Source organism: Cyprinus carpio, chromosome A9 (genome assembly GCF_018340385.1).
Source record: "Cyprinus carpio isolate SPL01 chromosome A9, ASM1834038v1, whole genome shotgun sequence".
NCBI lineage: Eukaryota > Metazoa > Chordata > Actinopteri > Cypriniformes > Cyprinidae > Cyprinus > Cyprinus carpio.
The window spans coordinates 10,112,519-10,130,760 of NC_056580.1; the positions used below are offsets into that span (position 1 = coordinate 10,112,519).

At 36.2% G+C, this 18,242-nt stretch overlaps 2 protein-coding genes across 5 annotated transcripts in view; both read left to right on the forward strand.

Annotated features, from left to right (window-relative positions):
* The first annotated feature begins 460 nt into the window (after positions 1 to 460).
* On the forward strand, positions 461 to 8,475 carry LOC109062987 (5'-AMP-activated protein kinase subunit gamma-1). 4 transcript variants are annotated; one of them, XM_042763419.1, is made up of 13 exons: positions 461 to 2,227; positions 3,176 to 3,218; positions 3,917 to 4,075; positions 4,187 to 4,268; positions 5,851 to 5,909; positions 6,297 to 6,342; positions 6,432 to 6,486; positions 6,569 to 6,695; positions 6,915 to 7,080; positions 7,162 to 7,199; positions 7,315 to 7,461; positions 7,604 to 7,777; positions 8,297 to 8,475. In XM_042763419.1, exons 3-12 carry the CDS (start codon positions 4,007 to 4,009, stop codon positions 7,718 to 7,720), a joined length of 906 nt encoding a protein of 301 aa, XP_042619353.1. In that variant the 5' UTR covers positions 461 to 2,227; positions 3,176 to 3,218; positions 3,917 to 4,006; the 3' UTR covers positions 7,721 to 7,777; positions 8,297 to 8,475. The 4 variants fall into 4 exon arrangements, with proteins under 4 accessions (XP_042619353.1, XP_042619352.1, XP_018935614.2 ...); XM_042763418.1 differs by having other exon boundaries at positions 3,933 to 4,075; XM_019080069.2 differs by having other exon boundaries at positions 3,936 to 4,075.
* A 1,699-nt stretch (positions 8,476 to 10,174) lies between these two features.
* Positions 10,175 to 18,242, forward strand: part of LOC109054788 (fer-1-like protein 6) — a 23,341-nt gene continuing 15,273 nt past the window's right edge. The window contains exons 1-15 of the mRNA XM_042763421.1: positions 10,175 to 11,073; positions 13,021 to 13,097; positions 13,285 to 13,402; positions 13,500 to 13,554; positions 13,669 to 13,800; positions 13,886 to 13,948; positions 14,031 to 14,109; positions 14,248 to 14,404; positions 14,617 to 14,803; positions 15,760 to 15,952; positions 16,130 to 16,455; positions 16,603 to 16,711; positions 17,593 to 17,749; positions 17,850 to 17,970; positions 18,062 to 18,162. Coding sequence (XP_042619355.1) covers positions 11,039 to 11,073; positions 13,021 to 13,097; positions 13,285 to 13,402; positions 13,500 to 13,554; positions 13,669 to 13,800; positions 13,886 to 13,948; positions 14,031 to 14,109; positions 14,248 to 14,404; positions 14,617 to 14,803; positions 15,760 to 15,952; positions 16,130 to 16,455; positions 16,603 to 16,711; positions 17,593 to 17,749; positions 17,850 to 17,970; positions 18,062 to 18,162 — 1,910 coding nt within the window. The 5' untranslated portion in view covers positions 10,175 to 11,038. The remainder of the gene's footprint in view (positions 11,074 to 13,020; positions 13,098 to 13,284; positions 13,403 to 13,499; positions 13,555 to 13,668; positions 13,801 to 13,885; positions 13,949 to 14,030; positions 14,110 to 14,247; positions 14,405 to 14,616; positions 14,804 to 15,759; positions 15,953 to 16,129; positions 16,456 to 16,602; positions 16,712 to 17,592; positions 17,750 to 17,849; positions 17,971 to 18,061; positions 18,163 to 18,242) is intronic.

Below are 18,242 nucleotides of genomic sequence, written 5' to 3' on the forward strand. Positions count from 1 at the left end.
ACATACAGGTGTAAATACACAGTGCATGTGGGTTGCAGGAGGAATAAGCACTTCCTGTTTGGGGTTTTGATTTTGTTTCCATATGAGCCAATAGATACTTCTGGTTTGTTTACATCACAGGTCAGTGTATAGTACAGGCATCTGTTGGACTGATTATTTTAAACGTGTGGGATGAAATGTGAAGTTTGGAAAAGAGATACTATTGTAAAAATAAAAATCACTGTCATATGTCTTTTAATGACATTTGCATGCCCTACTGAAGGGAGACAACATGCTCAGGTTAAGGTTTTTAAATTAAAATTGCTATTTGAAATATGACCATTTCATTCTTTCATAACCATTTTTTATTAGCTCTCCAAAAGTTAGTTGAATAGTAAGAGTTGATCTCTGGATCTTGATCACACTTGTGCTTGTGGTTATTTTGAGGATATCAACTGTTTTATGCAGCAACTACTTGGCTGACTGGTATTTTAACTACATGGATAGTTTACAGAAATAATGTCTCATGGGGCAGACTGCCTTTAGTGTAGTTACTATTTGAGCACTGACAGTGTGTTTACTTCTGTAATCAGTGATATTTTTGCAAGTGCTCATAGCAAACACAAACAGTGTACAGCAGTTGTTCTCAATCAGGGGTCACTCTGGGGGCTTCAGCAAACTTCCAAGATGACATAAGATGAATTAATTTTAAACTAAGACAAAACAAGCTTTAACAACTAAAAATCAAGATATTTATTATTTTAATTCACCCCCAACAACTGTTTTTTCCCCTCTCTTTCTTTTGAGAACCAGGGTTCCCACAGTCCTGGATAAATGAGGCAGTTTTAATGGGGATAAAAGTGTTATTTCTAGACCTTGAAAAATCCTTTAAATTCATATTCATCTCTTAAAATGCTTTTGAATTTTGTTTATTTAAATTCTTATTATTTTCAATTTTGGTTATATTTTAAAAGGCTACACTGTTTGTTTGTTTGTTTGTTTGTTTGTTTGTTTGTTTTAATATTGAGGAGTGTAAAAAATAATAAATTTTCCAAACCGTGTGTTTACTGTACCCAGCTACACTTTGATAAACCTTTAAAAAAAAATTTTTACAGCCGTCGGGACAGATTTAATGGGAAATTTGCCCGTCCATGTCTCATCATACCTGATAACCCCTCATCCGCGCATATGGTGTGGAAGTAGTGTGAAGCTAGAAGTTGGATATCACATCACAAGGATTGACAACTTTTGACCATGTACCATGCAAAAAGGCAAAACTTCGGGTTGTTAAAAAAGTAGCATCTACAAGCAAACAGAGTGGAAATAACAGTCCGTAATAAAATGTGAATCAACATTGGTTTGGCTCTTCAGAAGTGAGAACTAGATTTGAAAAGACATGTAACCATGTAGTTCTCTAACAGTAGAGTGAGTTTATAATAACGTTTTACCATATCAGGTTAGTGTCTAATGTTAACTTTTAAGTAATTAATTTAAAAACATTATTGTTTCTAATAAGTCTAAACATCATAAGAAATGGCTCTTGATCACGTGATGATTTTTTTATTTATTATGATTTCCATGTGCTACGAAACACATTTGTCTGCGCAGAGAAGCACAACTCACCGAATGTTCTTCTGCAAGACAGTTTTCTTTTGCCACTTGATAAGACACAATGTAACTTTAAAGATTGTTATTTTATAACCTCCTCAAAATGAAACCCACTTGGTGGCCTAATCCAGTCTCAGAGCGAAATGATGAACGTGGTCCAAACTGTGAGGTAACGGGACAAAAATAGACATGTTTTGACATTTTTGTCATCTTGCAGGTCAGGGTGTTGCAGTGGTCTTTAATGTCAGCAGTATGCTTTTCAACTGATTGGTCTTATATTAAACATGAGTTAATAATTAATGTCTGAAATCCCTGTGTAATTTTGTTATAGATCGAGATCGAGTCATCTTACACACATTTTGACTGAGGTCCTGATTATTCTGTGCCCTGTTCATACCATCCAGGTCTCTTACAGGGGTGTTGTGTACAAAACCAGTCACAGCCACAACATCTTTGATTCTCCTCCCCCTGTCCCATGTCCAGCCCTCTGCATGCCTTGGCTGGCTTTCTCTCCTGATTTAGATTGTGCTCTGCACACAGGGACGGGAGCACAGCTCTAGTTTGCTCTAGTCAGGCCAACTCAAGCACTGAATGCGTTTGTCTCACAGTGGGACCCCAGAACATGGACCCTCTGACGGAGGTAAGACCCAGAAATCAACCTGTACAAGTGCTTTCTTATGCTTAAGATGAGCTGAGTCCTATTTCAGGAGCAGCTGTGCCAGTTTAGTGTCAACTGCATACAAAACTTAACACAAACAACTTGATATGTTTGCTGAAGTTTAAAGAACTAATGTCAATAAGCAAACTGCACCCCCAGACTTGTTTCAGTGTTGATAATCCACAATTCAACAGATAACATATGAATAGCTAGTTATTCTGGTTGCTTTGCTACATTGTGTTTATGTTTGAGGTAATTGTTGTAGATCTGAACAGTGCATGGAGACAAGGCCTCTGTGGAAATCAAGTTCAATTAGAGGTAGAGAGATGTAGTCAAAAAACCAACAGCATGACTGTGGCTTGTAAAATTGTTTTTATTCAACAGTTCAGTAAACAAATGGTTTATATTGAGGATCTTGAATTTCTAGACACAACATTTTGTTACTTTGACTATTTTTGCTCTGCCAACAAAACCAAGGGTTTCAAACGAAGGCATTCCTGAATGAATCAGTGTTTAAACTAGCTGAGTGATTTAATGACTGGCTCTTGATTCAATGACTCAGTCGCCATCACTGGTAATGATGTAGCCAGCAGAAAAAATCACTGAGAAACCAGCATAACTACTGCTGGAACAAACACAGACAAGCTGAACGATACAAACAGTGAAAATGTTGGTTTATCAAATTAAACGACCGGAACTAATTGTTGTATAAACAGTAAATGTTCATTTAGTTAGGTTTGAGGCAGTTACCAAAACAAAAAATATCTGGGTGAATAAATACTCAGCAATCTATTGCTTAAATTTTCTCTTTATATTTTTGAACAGGTAGGCTACATAAGGTGATGTTATGCCCTCATTACTTCTTTTGACTGCTTTTTTGAGCATATTACCTTTTAGTAAAAGACCATTTATTGTCTGCTCTGTTTGTAGTTCCCCTTTATGGAGGATGAGGGGCTCACCATGAAGAGGACAGGTATCTATCAGTATCTTTTGTACACCCTGTGTGTTTCTTAATGTAAACATGAGCAGTTTCTTTTCTATAGTCTCTGAAATTGTCTTTTTTTTTAAAAAAAATTGTCATTTTTATTTATTTGTTAATTGTATATAATTTTTTTAAATGTTGTAGTTGTGTGTATCTAAACTATCTCAGTCTTTTTATTTCTATATTCCAGTTTTAATTATTTAATTATTAATTTATTAATCTGATTATTAAAGGTGACCATAAGCTAAATATGTGACAGGAGCTTTGTGGGTAAAACGTCTACTTGTTCCCCTTGAAGGGGTTTAAAATCCAATAACCAAGGACAAAAACCTATTTTTCTATCAGTATACTTAACCCTTATCAGGCTCAAAGCGGTCTTGCTATATCTGAACTATTAAAACTAATTTGCATATGGTAACAAAGTTTGCCAAATGGAGTGAAGGCAAATTTGATTCTCTCTCTCTCTCTCTCTCTCTCTCTCTCTCTCTCTCTCTCTCTCTCTCTCTCTCTCTCTCTCGCTCTGTGTTTGACCATAAGTGTACATACAAATTAAATGATTTTTATGCCATAATAAGTAGGATTTAATTTCTGCAAAACATCTATGTTTTTTGAAAAGATGAGTTGGACTGAATTTGTGATGTTTGACCATAAGTGTACATACAAATTAAATGAGTGTAGCACAGCTGCAGACTGACCAACCTGCAGCAGGGGTTTCCCTCTCTGTGTCCTTCTCAGGGCCTCTCCAAGACCCTGACTCAGACGTGTATACTAAGTTCTTCATGAGTCACTGCTGCTACGATGCCATTCCAACAAGCTCCAAACTGGTCATCTTTGACACAACACTGCAGGTGTGCGCTTATATGCTTACTACAGTGTTTTAGTAGATCGACTTGCATTAAAAGCATTCTGATTGAAGTATTCAGTGTATAAACATTGAAATATGTGAGTGATGTGTACAGGTAAAGAAAGCATTCTTTGCACTGGTTGCAAACGGGGTCAGAGCGGCACCTTTATGGGACAACAAGCTGCAGTGTTTTGTAGGTAAGCAAACGCTGGGGTTCTGCTGAGTCTGTTGAAGTGTGCTTGCTCAGCTGTGAACCTGCATCAGATTACTGAAATCTTATAATGTCACTACAACGTCTTCACCCATAAACCCATATTAGGAAAAGAAAGCATGATTCACATTTGCTAAAACACTTAGCACATGCAATCTATAATCAAGCGTACCATCCTTTTGATTTTGATTTTGAGTTTTGGTATATATGGGATAGAAAAAAAGCTTACGTTGTCAATGACATTTGACATTGAATTTCTGCTCCCAGAGGAATTATCTTGAATGTACGATTAAAAATAAATAAATAAATAAATAAATACCACATAAACTGCTCTCAACAGATGTTTTACGGTTTTTTGTTTGTTTGTTTGTTTGTTTTTTGTTTTTACTGTTTAAAAGTGTTTTTGGAAATAAATTAATACTTTGATGCTTTAAATTGGTCAAAAGTGACACTAGAGACATTTAGAATGTTACAAAACATTTCTTATTCAAATGAATGTTGTTCTTCTTAAGAACTATAATAATCAAAAAAGAACCCAAAAAAAACATTCCACAAAATAAAAATCAACAAGAAAAAGTTTTCACACCCAAAAATCTTTTTTTTATTTTTTATTTTTTTCCTTTTTTAATGTTTTTTAAAGAAATTCATATTTTTATTCACTGATGAGTTGACCAAGGATGATCAAATTGACAGTTAAGAACTTACAAAAGATTTCTATTTGATATAAATGCTGTTCTTTTGAACTTTCTATTCATCAAAGAGTCCTTTTAAAAAATGTATCACGGTTTCCATGAAAAATATTAAGACGCATGGATAATAAGAAATGTTTCTTGAGCAGCAAAGCAGCATATTCAAATGATTTCTGAAGGATCATGTGACACTGAAGACTGGAGTAATGATGCTGAAAGTTCAGCTATTCCTGCCATCACGGGAATAAATGAAATATTAAAATATATATTAAAAGGGAATACAGTTATTTCAAATTGTAATAATTTTTGCTATATTTTTGATCTGATAAATGCAGCCTTGGCGAGCATAAGCATAAAAATCTTACCGAGCCCAAACTTTTGAACGGTAGTGTTCAAGCGAGGACACATCATGTAAACAAACATACTGTACATGTGTCCGCTGACACAGCTTTTATTTGTAGCAGTGTCAGTGTCTGGGACTGTTACAGATTGATCATACTCAGCACCTTTCCCCTCCATCAGTGCCAGCTTCTAAGTTTAGTGTGGCTTCTGGGTCGTGGTATCTGGTGGGAAATGGCAGGGCAGAGCTCTAATCCCCCAAACTTTCTCTGGAAGTAATAATAGCCATGCTAATGAGAAAGCATATCCTCCCACTGATAGGAAGCTTAGGCACAGGAGTGTGTTCCTGTTTCAGTGCATAGTGAGAGTTAGTATGTTTATGCTAATGTTAGCCACTTGATACTTTAATTTCAAACTATCATGCTTTGTGACTATTTACATGCAGTACTGTCTGCTCAGTTTCAGATCAGCTTGTAAGAATTAATTGTTGAGTTTGAATTTAAAGTTGAGTGCTCATGTTCTCAATTTCTGTCTTTGCAGGGATGCTCACCATTACAGACTTTATCAACATTCTCCATCGTTACTACAGATCTCCCATGGTAATCCTGAAAAAAATGTATAACAGTTTACACAAAAATATTAAGCAGCACAACTGTTTTATAACATTGATAATAAGAAGAAATGTTTCTTGAGCAGCAAATCGGTATATTAGAATGATTTCTGAATGATCATGTGACACATTCAGCTTTGCATCACAGACATGAATTACATTTTAAGATATATTACAATAGAATACAAATTGTAATTAATTTTCACAATATTGCCATTTTATTGTATATTTGATCAAACAAATGCAGCCTTGATGAGCATAAGAGTCTTCCTTCAGACATTAAAAAACATCTTACCGACTTCAAACATTTGAATGGTGATGTATGCAGAATTAGATATCAGATATAAACAAAGATCATGTACTTTTTCCATTTTAGGTTCAGATATATGAGCTGGAGGAACACAAGATTGAAACATGGAGAGGTGATTGTGCAGAGTTTTGAGAATAAATATGAGTTGGCACACACATTGTAATGGTTTAAAGCAGCAGATCTATGTGTTCCCTCTTCTAGAAGTCTATCTACAGTATTCTATCAACTCCCTGATCAGTATCACACCTGACTCCAGGTAAAGCAGGACATCTACAGCACTTTGTTTGCCCTTTCTTTTTCTTTCTTTCCAGTGACAGAGTTGTGTTTCCTGTTGGCAGCCTCTTCGAAGCCATTTATTTCTTACTGAAGAACAAGATTCACCGGCTACCCATCATAGATCCAGAATCAGGGAACGTCCTCCACATACTCACCCATAAACGAATCCTCAAGTTCTCACATATCTTTGTAAGAGCTTTTACATTGTACTTTTGATATCACCTTTCATAAAAGGTGCACTCATTCATTTTACCTCAATAAAAAAGTTTTTTCACATAAAGAAATGAATAGATTGAATTTTGCCATAAATAAATTCACCACAATGTTTATGATTTGCCATGAGATGTTTATGCTGACTGTCACCATAGCTCTGCACTGAATGATGAGTATTTGCTTTATGAATCTCAGGGCTCTATGATCCCCAAGCCACCATTCTTACAGAAGCGGATTGAGGAAGTGAAAATTGGAACATTCAAGAGCATCGCAACCGTCAGGGAGACAGAAACGGTTTATGACGCTTTATCAGTATTTGTAGAGCGACGGGTCTCGGCCCTGCCTGTTGTCAATGAGCAAGGTACTGTGTACGGCTGTTTGCTCGTGTCTTTAACTTCTGAAGGTCTTCTGAGTGGTTTCTTCTATTTTTCATTCTCTTCAGGGAAAGTGGTGGCACTTTATTCCAGATTTGACGTCATTGTACGTAGACCCACGTCGACACCTTTTTTTGTTTGTTTCGTACAGCAGATTACTTTCACGTGTGCTAAACAAAGATTAAAGTTGGTATCATCTTCATTTACATGTACTCCAACAGAATCTGGCTGCACAGAAAAACTACAACAACCTGAACATGACGATGCAGGAGGCCATTCAAAGCCGTCCGTGCTGCATTGAGGGGGTGCTGAAGTGTTACCCTCACGAAACCCTCGAAACCATCATCGATCGTATTGCTGAGGCAGAGGTAGTCGCCATGTTACATATGACATCATGACTGCTCACATCCTAGTTCTCTATTATAGTATTCAAGAACTGTTGTTTTTTTCATTTGCATCAGTTGAAACGTCGTCTACTCTGACCAAAGGTCCTTGTGCTGTTTCTGTCAGGTTCACCGTCTAGTGCTGGTGGACACAGAGGATGTGGTGAGAGGAATCGTCTCGCTCTCTGATTTGCTTCAGGCACTGGTCTTGACTCCTGCAGGCGTTGAAGCACTTTTCTCTTAACACCAGTGGAGGGCTCCCTCTCCATCATCAGCTTCATTTCATACCCTCTCATACCAGGTAGGCAGACTTCTTTTGTGCTTGTTGCTGACTGCTGTCAGCAGAGGTGCTGTTCTTCTCTTTCTTCATCTCTCAGATAAACCATCCCTCCATTACACAAGGTGACACTTGGGTGGTACCCTTTTAAAATGTATGTCTTTGTACCTTTTTTACCCTTAAAGGGTGCATATTAATGCCTATAGTTAACAGGTGTGCATATTAGTACCTGTATGTTATATATTAGTGCCTTTTGAAAGGGTACTGCCCCAGTGACAGCCTGTGTATCTTTTTTTCCTGATTGTACCTGTTATGTCACTGAACGGAAAGAACATTATAATGTCATTATAAGGTTTGCTCTGGAGTACATGGGCTGTTTAAGTCTTTGGAGACAACTTTCAGACAACCTGCAAATATTTGCTTTAGATGAGAGAGATGACCTTAAGCATGACCAAAAATATACATGAACATTAGTGTAGCTCAAGTATTACCACAAGTGCTGTTAATGAAGGTTAAAGGAATGATGCTTTTTTTTTTTTTCAGAATGTTGTCCTAAAGCAAACCATGAGCCTTGAAGTTGAATGCTTGAAGACAGAGTGTGTAAATATTTTTCATGTTTGGGGCACTTTGGGATTTTATGTACTTTAAACATCTCTAATTATATTTTGCACAAATTTTACTTGTGTATTTGTATAATTTATTAAAGAATTGCCACATAATAATTTGAATTTTGCTAGTTCTGTCAGATAAAACCCTCCTAGCAAAAATATTTTTTATAACATTTTTTTTTTATAAAACTTCTTGAGTCCTGGGGCCCGTTCTTCGTACATCCGAGATCAAATAACACATCCAAGATGATATCGACACGCTAATCAGGATCTGGGTAATTCGGTTCTTTGAACGCACCTGTTGTTGATGATTAGTATGTCTGGATTGAGTTATCTGAGATAATTGCACATTCATGGGTTGGTTTAAAAGGGGCTATGTATCGATACTCAAAACCAGGATCAGCAATGCAGCGATTGGCTGGCAGCAAGATGGCAATGTAATGACATCATATAATTAAAACACCTGACGAAAGACTTATCAAATTTCTAGACTTTTATAAGGAAACAGCCAAGCGAACAAAACTACATAAATGTTTGAATAGATGAAATTTACACTGTTTTTATTTATTTTTTAATTTAAATAATTTTTTACATGATTCCCAGTTATTTATATTCATGATTTCTAATATTTGTACAGGCTTTACATTTTTATTTCTATGCAGCAAATAGCAGTTCATTTAATTTTATCTTTGACACAGATCTCTTACGTGACAGCATTAATTAAAGTTTCTTAAGCGTCAAGATCATGTTATCTGCATCTCCTGCGCTCCATTAAGCCACTCCCATAAAAGCTGTCACCACTCAAATTAATGCACGACTCTGCATTATCTGTATAGCATGTGTGTAAGACTCTCATATAATTATGAAGTGATTATTTTATGACGAAAAAATCTTTAAGTGAATAAAACTGGCTGTCTATAGTATAATAGACTACACAATATTAGCCTATATTATATTTAAATTAATTTTTAAATGGTTATTATTTTTAAATTATTGTCCCTGGATCAGTAAGATACTCTTGAAACAAGTAACGGTACCTGAGAAAGGATTTTAAGTATCAATTCTGCTTAAAAAGATGCAATCTAATCCTGTTTACATGAAATAAGCCTAAGCTTAAGGACCTGTTGCTATGACAGCAAGTCCAGGATGAGCTTCGAAGAACCAACCAATCCAAGATCATGCCAAATCTTCAAGAATCAAATCCAGCTAACTGAGTGAGCGAATTATGAAGAATGGGCCCCTTGATCCTCACATTGTAAACAAACAGTTAGTCTTGTAATTTATTTAGTCATATGATTCACTGAAGTTTTCCTACAGATTTTTCATGCTCATAGTGGATTTACAATGTTATGTTGCACAGATGTTTTTTTTTTATTCCTATACAACATGTTTAATGCAATAATTGTACTGGGTTATTATTTTGTTAAAGAAAGAGTTGTCTGGGTGAAAGATTTGCTAAAAAGCCTCTGACTGCACTGAATCTGCACTCTCAGAAATAAAGGTACACCTTTGTACATAACTAGTCCATAATGGTACCTTAAAATACATATTAGTACTGAAAAGAAACTGCCCCAGTGACAGCTTTTGTACCTTTTATTTTATTTTATTTTTATTTTTTTGAGAGTGTATGATTCTTGCTTGCACCAAGAATGACTAAAGGGATATATTTTCCTCTTTACTTTGCACAAGTAACGGTATCATGCTATATATATATATATATATATATATATATATATATATATATATATATATAATATTCTAATATTTCATTTTTAGAATGATTCAATACAAGAAATAAAATAAATAATTAAAACTGGGGATGGTAAATACAGAGTTCAGTGTTTGAGTTGTTGGTGTATATATTTACCAGAGGTGTATCCATGTACATCCTGCTTTTCACTGTTAGCAAACAGTGTCATGCTTAGTAATTATGACTTGCTAAATAGGAGTTTAACAACCTAATTTGCATAATTTGCTGTACAGACCAGTTTGAACACTCACATTTATTTCAATATGTAGTTAGCACCTTTGACATTAAATATCTCAACCACTGACTAATGTTCTGAAGCACTTAATCCACAAACCTATGACAGTGACTAATGACTTAAGACACTGTGAATTAACATTAAGTGAGATTGATTAATGCTGTAAAATCATTAAAATTTTAGCTCATGATACACATTAATGTATAGAAGCTTATATTGAAGTAGTACCACCAAAGTATAGATGGACAAGCTCGAATGCCATGCGTCAAATGTTTTATGGCCACAGTGATACTTTGATTCTGATAAGGGAGAATGTTTGAGTGCACACTTAAAAACAACAGACTCAGTGCACAATTTCATCCAACTTAAAATCATTATTTACTGCAGTACTGAAGTTATAATATCAGTCAATAAAATACAAGATTCCTATCTTTATTTTTGGAAGTGGCGTGTTTGGTGTATTGACAGTCATTTAATTCTGCTATTTTAAATGCTGTATGTGGCCTCTATTGAGTTTATTAAAACACACATGCCACAGTCTGCCACCCTTGTTTGTAATACAATCGTTCAGCAACAGAAAGTCAAACAGACATTTGGGGAGGAAGAGCCCTCACTGTCTTGCTGGATGGAGTGGGTTACAGTCACAGTTTCTCAGCTGGATATTTTCTCTTGAATGAATTCCTCTTGAAAGAATGGACAGAGATACAGACAGCACTCCGCCACAAGGGTAAGCTCTCCTGGGAACAGTATTTCTTCAAAAAACATGTTTTACTTGTTTATTGGTTCTCCAAATAGCACAGATTGCAATAATAGATTATATCTAATAAATAGTCATGTATCAGATACTATAATCAAAAACAACATATATTTTTATTTAAATAAAGCCTGCTGAACATTGTTAAAATTGCCACTTTTGGGGTTTCATATGTAAATTTCACCAACTTTCTAACCCTATTCCAAATTTTTAATTATTAGGGCTCATTATTAAAAGCAAGTTATTTGAAAGAGGGACAGCAAATAGCAAAAAATAGGTGTACAGGTCCTTCTCAAAAAATTAGCATATTGTGAAAAAGTTCATTATTTTCCATAATGTAATGATAAAAATTAAACTTTCATATATTTTAGATTCATTGCGCACCAACTGAAATATTTCAGGTCTTTTATTGTTTTAATAATGATGATTTTGGCATACAGCTCATGAAAACCCAAAATTCCTATCTCAAAAAATTAGCATATTTCATCCGACCAATAAAAGAAAAGTGTTTTTTAATACAAAAAAAGTCAACCTTCAAAAAATTATGTTCAGTTATGCACTCAATACTTGGTCTGGAATCCTTTTGCAGAAATGACTGCTTCAATGCGGCGTGGCATGGAGGCAATCAGCCTGTGGCACTGCTGAGGTGTTATGGAGGCCCAGAATGCTTCGATAGCGGCCATAAGCTCATCCAGAGTGTTGGGTCTTGCGTCTCTCAACTTTCTCTTCACAATATCCCACAGATTCTCTATGGGGTTCAGGTCAGGAGAGTTGGCAGGCCTATTGAGCACAGTAATACCATGGTCAGTAAACCATTTACCAGTGGTTTTGGCACTGTGAGCAGGTGCCAGGTCGTGCTGAAAAACAAAATCTTCATCTCCATAAAGCTTTTCAGCAGATGGAAGCATGACGTGCTCCAAAATCTCCTGATAGCTAGCTGCATTGACCCTGCCATTGATAAAACACAGTGGACCAACACCAGCAGCTGACATGGCACCCCAGACCATCACTGACTGTGGGTACTTGACACTGGACTTCAGGCATTTTGGCATTTCCTTCTCCCCACTCTTCCTCCAGACTCTGGCACCTTGATTTCCGAATGACATGCAAAATTTGCTTTCATCCGAAAAAAAAGTACTTTGGACCACTGAGCAACAGTCCAGTGCTGCTTCTCTGTAGCCCAGGTCAGGCGCTTCTGCCGCTGTTTCTGGTTCAAAAGCACACGCCTGTGCACGGTGGCTCTGGATGTTTCTACTCCAGACTCAGTCCACTGCTTCCGCAGGTCGCCCAAGGTCTGGAATCGGTCCTTCTCCACAATCTTCCTCAGGGTCCGGTCACCTCTTCTCGTTGTGCAGCGTTTTTTGCCACACTTTTTCCTTCCCACAGACTTCCCACTGAGGTGCCTTGATACAGCACTCTGGGAAAAGCCTATTCGTTCAGAAATTTCTTTCTGTGTCTTACCCTCTCGCTTGAGGGTGTCAATGATGGCCTTCTGGACAGCAGTCAGGTCGGCAGTCTTACCCATGATTGCGGTTTTGAGTAATGAACCAGGCTGGGAGTTTTTAAGAAGCCTCAGGAATCTTTTGCAGGTGTTTAGAGTTAATTAGTTGATTCAGATGATTAGGTTAATAGCTCGTTTAGAGAACCTTTTCATGATATGCTAATTTTTTGAGATAGGAATTTTGGGTTTTTCATGAGCTGTATGCCAAAATCATCAGTATTAAAACAATGAAAGACCTGAAATATTTCAGTTGGTGTGCAATGAATCTAAAATATATGAAAGTTTAATTTTTATCATTACATTATGGAAAATAATGAACTTTTTCACAATATGCTAATTTTTTGAGAAGGACCTGTATATGGTTGGGCTGAGAGGAGTTATTATTTACAATGGTTTGATATTCCAATCTGTTTCTGCAGCAAAAAGTTTGGAATAAAAGTGAAGAAACATGGGAAAGGACACAAGGGTGTTGTAATCGCAAACAAAAATGCTCTAGGTGAGACCGTGAAAGCAAACACAGTTACATAAGTTAAGATGTAGAGCATTTCATGAGGATTAACTGCATGGTTTTATTGACAGAGATATTCAAATCTATAAATTCAGACATAGGACAGCTGATCCTTACAAAGGTTTAAAATGCTCGTAAACTAATTCTGACAGCTGGTTTAATCTTTACATTTTAGAGGCGGAGCCTGAAATGAATCCTGGCGATCCAGACGTGGTAGACGTACCCCAGCCTGAACTCACTCAAGCGTCCACCTCGGCTCATACTTCCTTCAGACAGACTGCTAATACTAAAAGGCTCATTTTTCCTCTCTAATCTTTACACAGCGTAATGTGTTATTTCTTGTTGTTTATGTACAACATGTTCACGTTTTTACTTTTTTGGACTTTAAAGGTCTAAACCTGTGGCCAAGATCTTGGAAGGGGAAAGCAAACCACAACATTTCCAGGTAGAGTTCAGTATAATTTGAATAAAAGTTTGAACACAACCTTTCTTATTTTTTTTTTACAGATGATAAAGCCGTTATTCTTGATACTGAAACCCAAAATCTGTTCTTCCTAAGATCTCCATCAATATAACAGAGGCTAAGCAGCTAGTCGGGGACAATATAGACCCTAGTGTTGTGATTGAAATTGGAGATGAGAAAAAGCAGACGTCTGTGAAAGAAGGAACCAATGCTCCTTTTTATAATGAGGTGATCATGCTGTCTGTGATGGGCACTTTCTGATAATCTCAGTAATGGCAAGAATTTAACAACTATGTTCTTCTCGCCCCAACAGTATTTTGTGTTTGACTTCTTTTGCAATCAAGACTTCTTTTTTGACAAAATCATCAAACTATCAGTACGTGCTTAGGCTACTGTATTTAAGGTTTTTGGTTTTCTTTGATACCTGCAAAGCTCACATTAGTGCACTTCTCCCAAAGGTCATGCACTCAAAGATCATGAAGAGCTACTGTGTGGGAACCTTCAAGATTGATGTTGGGACAGTTTACTCCCAACCTGGTAAACACTTGGTTTGCATTTGCTCACATCTTTTCTTCAGCTAGAGAGATACAAGTTCAGAATCTGGCCTGAGATTTGGATTTTTCGGTTATTCTGCTTGTACTAAAACAACACTAAATCCTGTCCTTGCTGTGCCAGGCCATCAGTTCATCAATAAGTGGGCCACGCTCACAGACCCCGCTGACATCCGCACGGGGGTGAAAGGTCATCTGAAGTGTGATATCAGTGTGTCAGGAAAGGGTGATGTTGCAGCACCATCCCAGAAGTTCAGTGATGCTGAGGAACAGATAGAAAAGTAAGATCTGAGTTTTTTATGGCATAATAAAGATTGAATATATTTTAAGATTAGCATTCTGGACTGCCATGGCAGATATGTAAGAAACCATTTATAATTTAATATGCACTGTCTTGCTTTAATAATCGAAGGTTATTTCAGTGACATTCCTTTCTGATAAACTGCCACTACATCTCAAAAAAAAAGATTTTGAAAACCTTTGTCCTCCCCAGGCACCTCCTGCTTCCTGAAGGCTTAAACCCTGAACGGCCGTGGGCTCGGTTTTATGTGATAGTGTACCGTGCAGAAGGTCTTCCCAGAATAAACTCCAGCATTATGGCCAACGTGACCAAAGCCTTTGTTGGAGACACGACAGCCCTCATAGATCCTTATGTAGAGGTGTCATTCTTCGGTCAAGTTGTAAGCTTGCAGTCCAGTGCTTATTACAAAACAAACACACTTGAAGGGATAGAAAAAAACAAAAACTAAATAATCTGTCAGAATGTTAATTACCCTGTAATTGTGTGTTATTTTAGTATTACTTATATATGATTATAGTATTTATTAATTATAATGTTATACAGTATTAATATTAATTTTGGTTTTAGTAATTTTGTTATGTTATTGTCATTTTTTTTTATTAGTTTTAGTTTTATTTTGTATGGACCCCCGCACATGGCATGCAGGAAAAAATAGTGGGCTAAATTGTGTGCTCGATTTACTATTTAGTTCCCTCGATTTATAAATTGCATGCACAATTTACTAATTTGTTCCCTCAGTTTGCTAAATCATGCACACCACTTATAAATCAAGAGAACAAATTAGTAAATTGTGCACACGACTTAGCAAATCGAGGGAACGAAATGGTAATCGTGTGCACCTTTTAGTACATTTTTTATTTTATTTTTTGCATGTTATGTGGCTCCGTAATTTTGAATATGTCTATACAGTTTTATTTTTATTTCAATTTTAGTAATTATAATTCTTCAGATTTAACTTATTTTTTTTATTTCTAATTTTCATTTTTATTTATTTTATTTTATTTTTTAAAAAGTTTAAATTGTTCATCTAATAATTATATTTTATTTTATTTCAGCATTATTTCAGTTAATAAGTGTTTCGCATTGTCATGCAGGTGTGCCACGTTTTTTTAAGACGGCATTTCAGTTTTAAAAAGTCTCTTTTAGAACGCACATTGCATAAGAACAGTTGCTGCTTTTCGGGGTTTGTTTGTTTGTTTGTTTGTTTATAGCATGTTATTTTAGTATTATGGTTAATATTATGGTATACTGGTCAGTAACTGTGGTTGTATAGCAATATATACATACATATATTGATATATGTGATACTTGTTTTCTTTATTTTCTGCTTGAAAGGGCAGGACATCTACTCAGAAGAGCACAGCAGACCCAGTGTGGAACGAGCAGGTGGTGTTTAAGGAGATGTTTCCTCCACTGTGTCAAAGACTTAAGATCCGGGTTCTGGATGAGGGAAGCATGAATGATGTGGCCATTGGGACTCATTACATTGATCTACACACCATCTCAAATGACAACGATGGGGACAATGGTTCGCCATTTCATTACATTCTTAAAAAAGATGTTCTAAATTATAGTGGCCACAAAAAGTATTTGGACACCTTAGAAATGTCTGAAAAATATTCTGTTAGAAAAATAAAATACAAAATAAATATCAAGCCAAGTAGCATGGTGGAAGTTATTTTGCATAATTTATTGCTCTTCTCAGGTTTCCTGCCCACATTTGGACCGGCATGGATCAACCTCTACGGTTCACTTCGTAATTCCACTCTGGTGGACGACAGCCAGGAGCTGAACGAGGGTGTTGGAGAAGGAGTGTCCTACAGAGGCAGGGTTTACATAGAGCTGAGTGTGGAGATCCTGTCTGGAGGTGCTCCTGACTCTAAATCCCTGCTCTCAAAAATCAGTCTGAAAGATACCAAGGGAGGAAAAGCAGTGGCGAAAGATCCCAAACCTGGGGCAGGAGCCGGAGGTGAGGAAGAGAAATCCAAGACTATGGGGCCAGAGGTGATGCCAGTGGAGCCCCCACAGAAGGTGAGGTGTTTGCAGCAGTCTTTCTCCTTTTTACGCTATTCTTTATCTGTCCATCTCACATCTTTTTTTTCCTTTTTTTTATCCATTGTAGTTACATTTCCATTATATTGTAAAGCCGACCCAAGTCATTGTTTAACTTTAATTTAGATAAATGACGAAGACATGGAAACATTCCTGCTCTTTGGCTGTGTGTCTGAGGCCTCCATGATTGACAGAAGAATCAGCGATAGACCTATCAGCCTTGAGTTCACCATTGGTAAACATATATGCCACTTTCCACAAATAGGTTCAAAATAGGGTCTGAAAGTCATAACTTTTAATGATTAATGTTTATAATCAGCCGAAGGAGGATAAATTAAATGCTAAATTGGCTCTTTTATTTTCAGCCTATTTTGTGTGAAGTTTGTCGTTTTTTTTTCAACCGTTACCAATTTTTGGGCTTGTCTAAATATAGTTTTAAAACCTTTTTCTTGCATTAATTCTAGATGAAAAAAATAACAACAAAATTAAATGTATAAATAAAAATATAGAAAGAGAAACTACATCAGGATGTATAGATAAAAGAGACATTTATCCAATTAAGCTGTCACTCAGTAGAGACTTGTTAATTTGAGAACAAGTATTGGTTTAAGCTCCAATAAATAAACTAAAAATTGACAATTTTTCCATAAAATGTCTTTGGTAACAGGGCTGAAATGTTGAGTTTAATAAATACATTCAACACTCAATTTTTCAAGCTCTTTATGAGTGTCACAGTTGTTAGAAATGTTCAGTTCATTGTAATAGACAAACCTTGTGGTAACAAGGTTGCACAAAATTTGTGGGGCACAGATTAAAAAAGATTTTTATATATATATATATATATATATATATATATATATATATATATATATATATATATATATATATATATATATATTATTATTATTATTATTTGTAGTTAAAATTACTAAAAAAAAAAAAGACAGATTATGTCAAAATTAATGTTATTGTTATATGATTTTTGGAGTGGGGGTGTGAAAACATTTAAGATCTTTAGGAAGGATACATGCCATTATTCTTAAACACTTGAAGAACTAGCAGTAATATGATTATACATATAATATGTCCCCTTTAAATGTGTGCATGTTTATTCAGGAAACTTTGGGAACTTAATTGATGGTACTGCACAGCCTACTTCAAAGAAAAAGCATGAAGATGTCTCAGTGACCACTCCACTTCTGGACACTGCAGCAACAATGCCGTGCAAATCTACTACAACACCAGAAAGACCTCTTTTCGGAGATGCACAGAGGTGTTTGGATCAAACAACAAAAATAAGTTTATACCTTCATTAAATAATGGGAAATACCTTAGTCATGAACAAAACTGGACCCATAATCTTGTTTGTGCAGGCACTACATGCACCTGCCCATCGGAGCACAAAAGCCCTGTGTGTATGTTTATAGCAGCTGGGAGGATCGAGCGTACCGACTCCATCACGCCAACATGCTGGACACAATTGCCCAGATGTTTGTATGTGAACCCTCAACCTAGTAATGTTTTATTACATTGCCATGCAATCAGTTAGTAGTTCATCTGATTCTTTTCATTTAATGATAATCAGGAGGAGGGAATTGCTAAGGTTGCGGAATTGGATAAAATGTTGTCTCCAGAAGCAAGGACTCTCATGCACCTTGTTCTTCAGGAATTTAGAAGAGATGCCAGGTAGGTCTAGACCATAGGGAATCCCTGTGGAATTAATAGAGATATTCAGTGATATGATAACCATTAATAGGGGTCTTAAC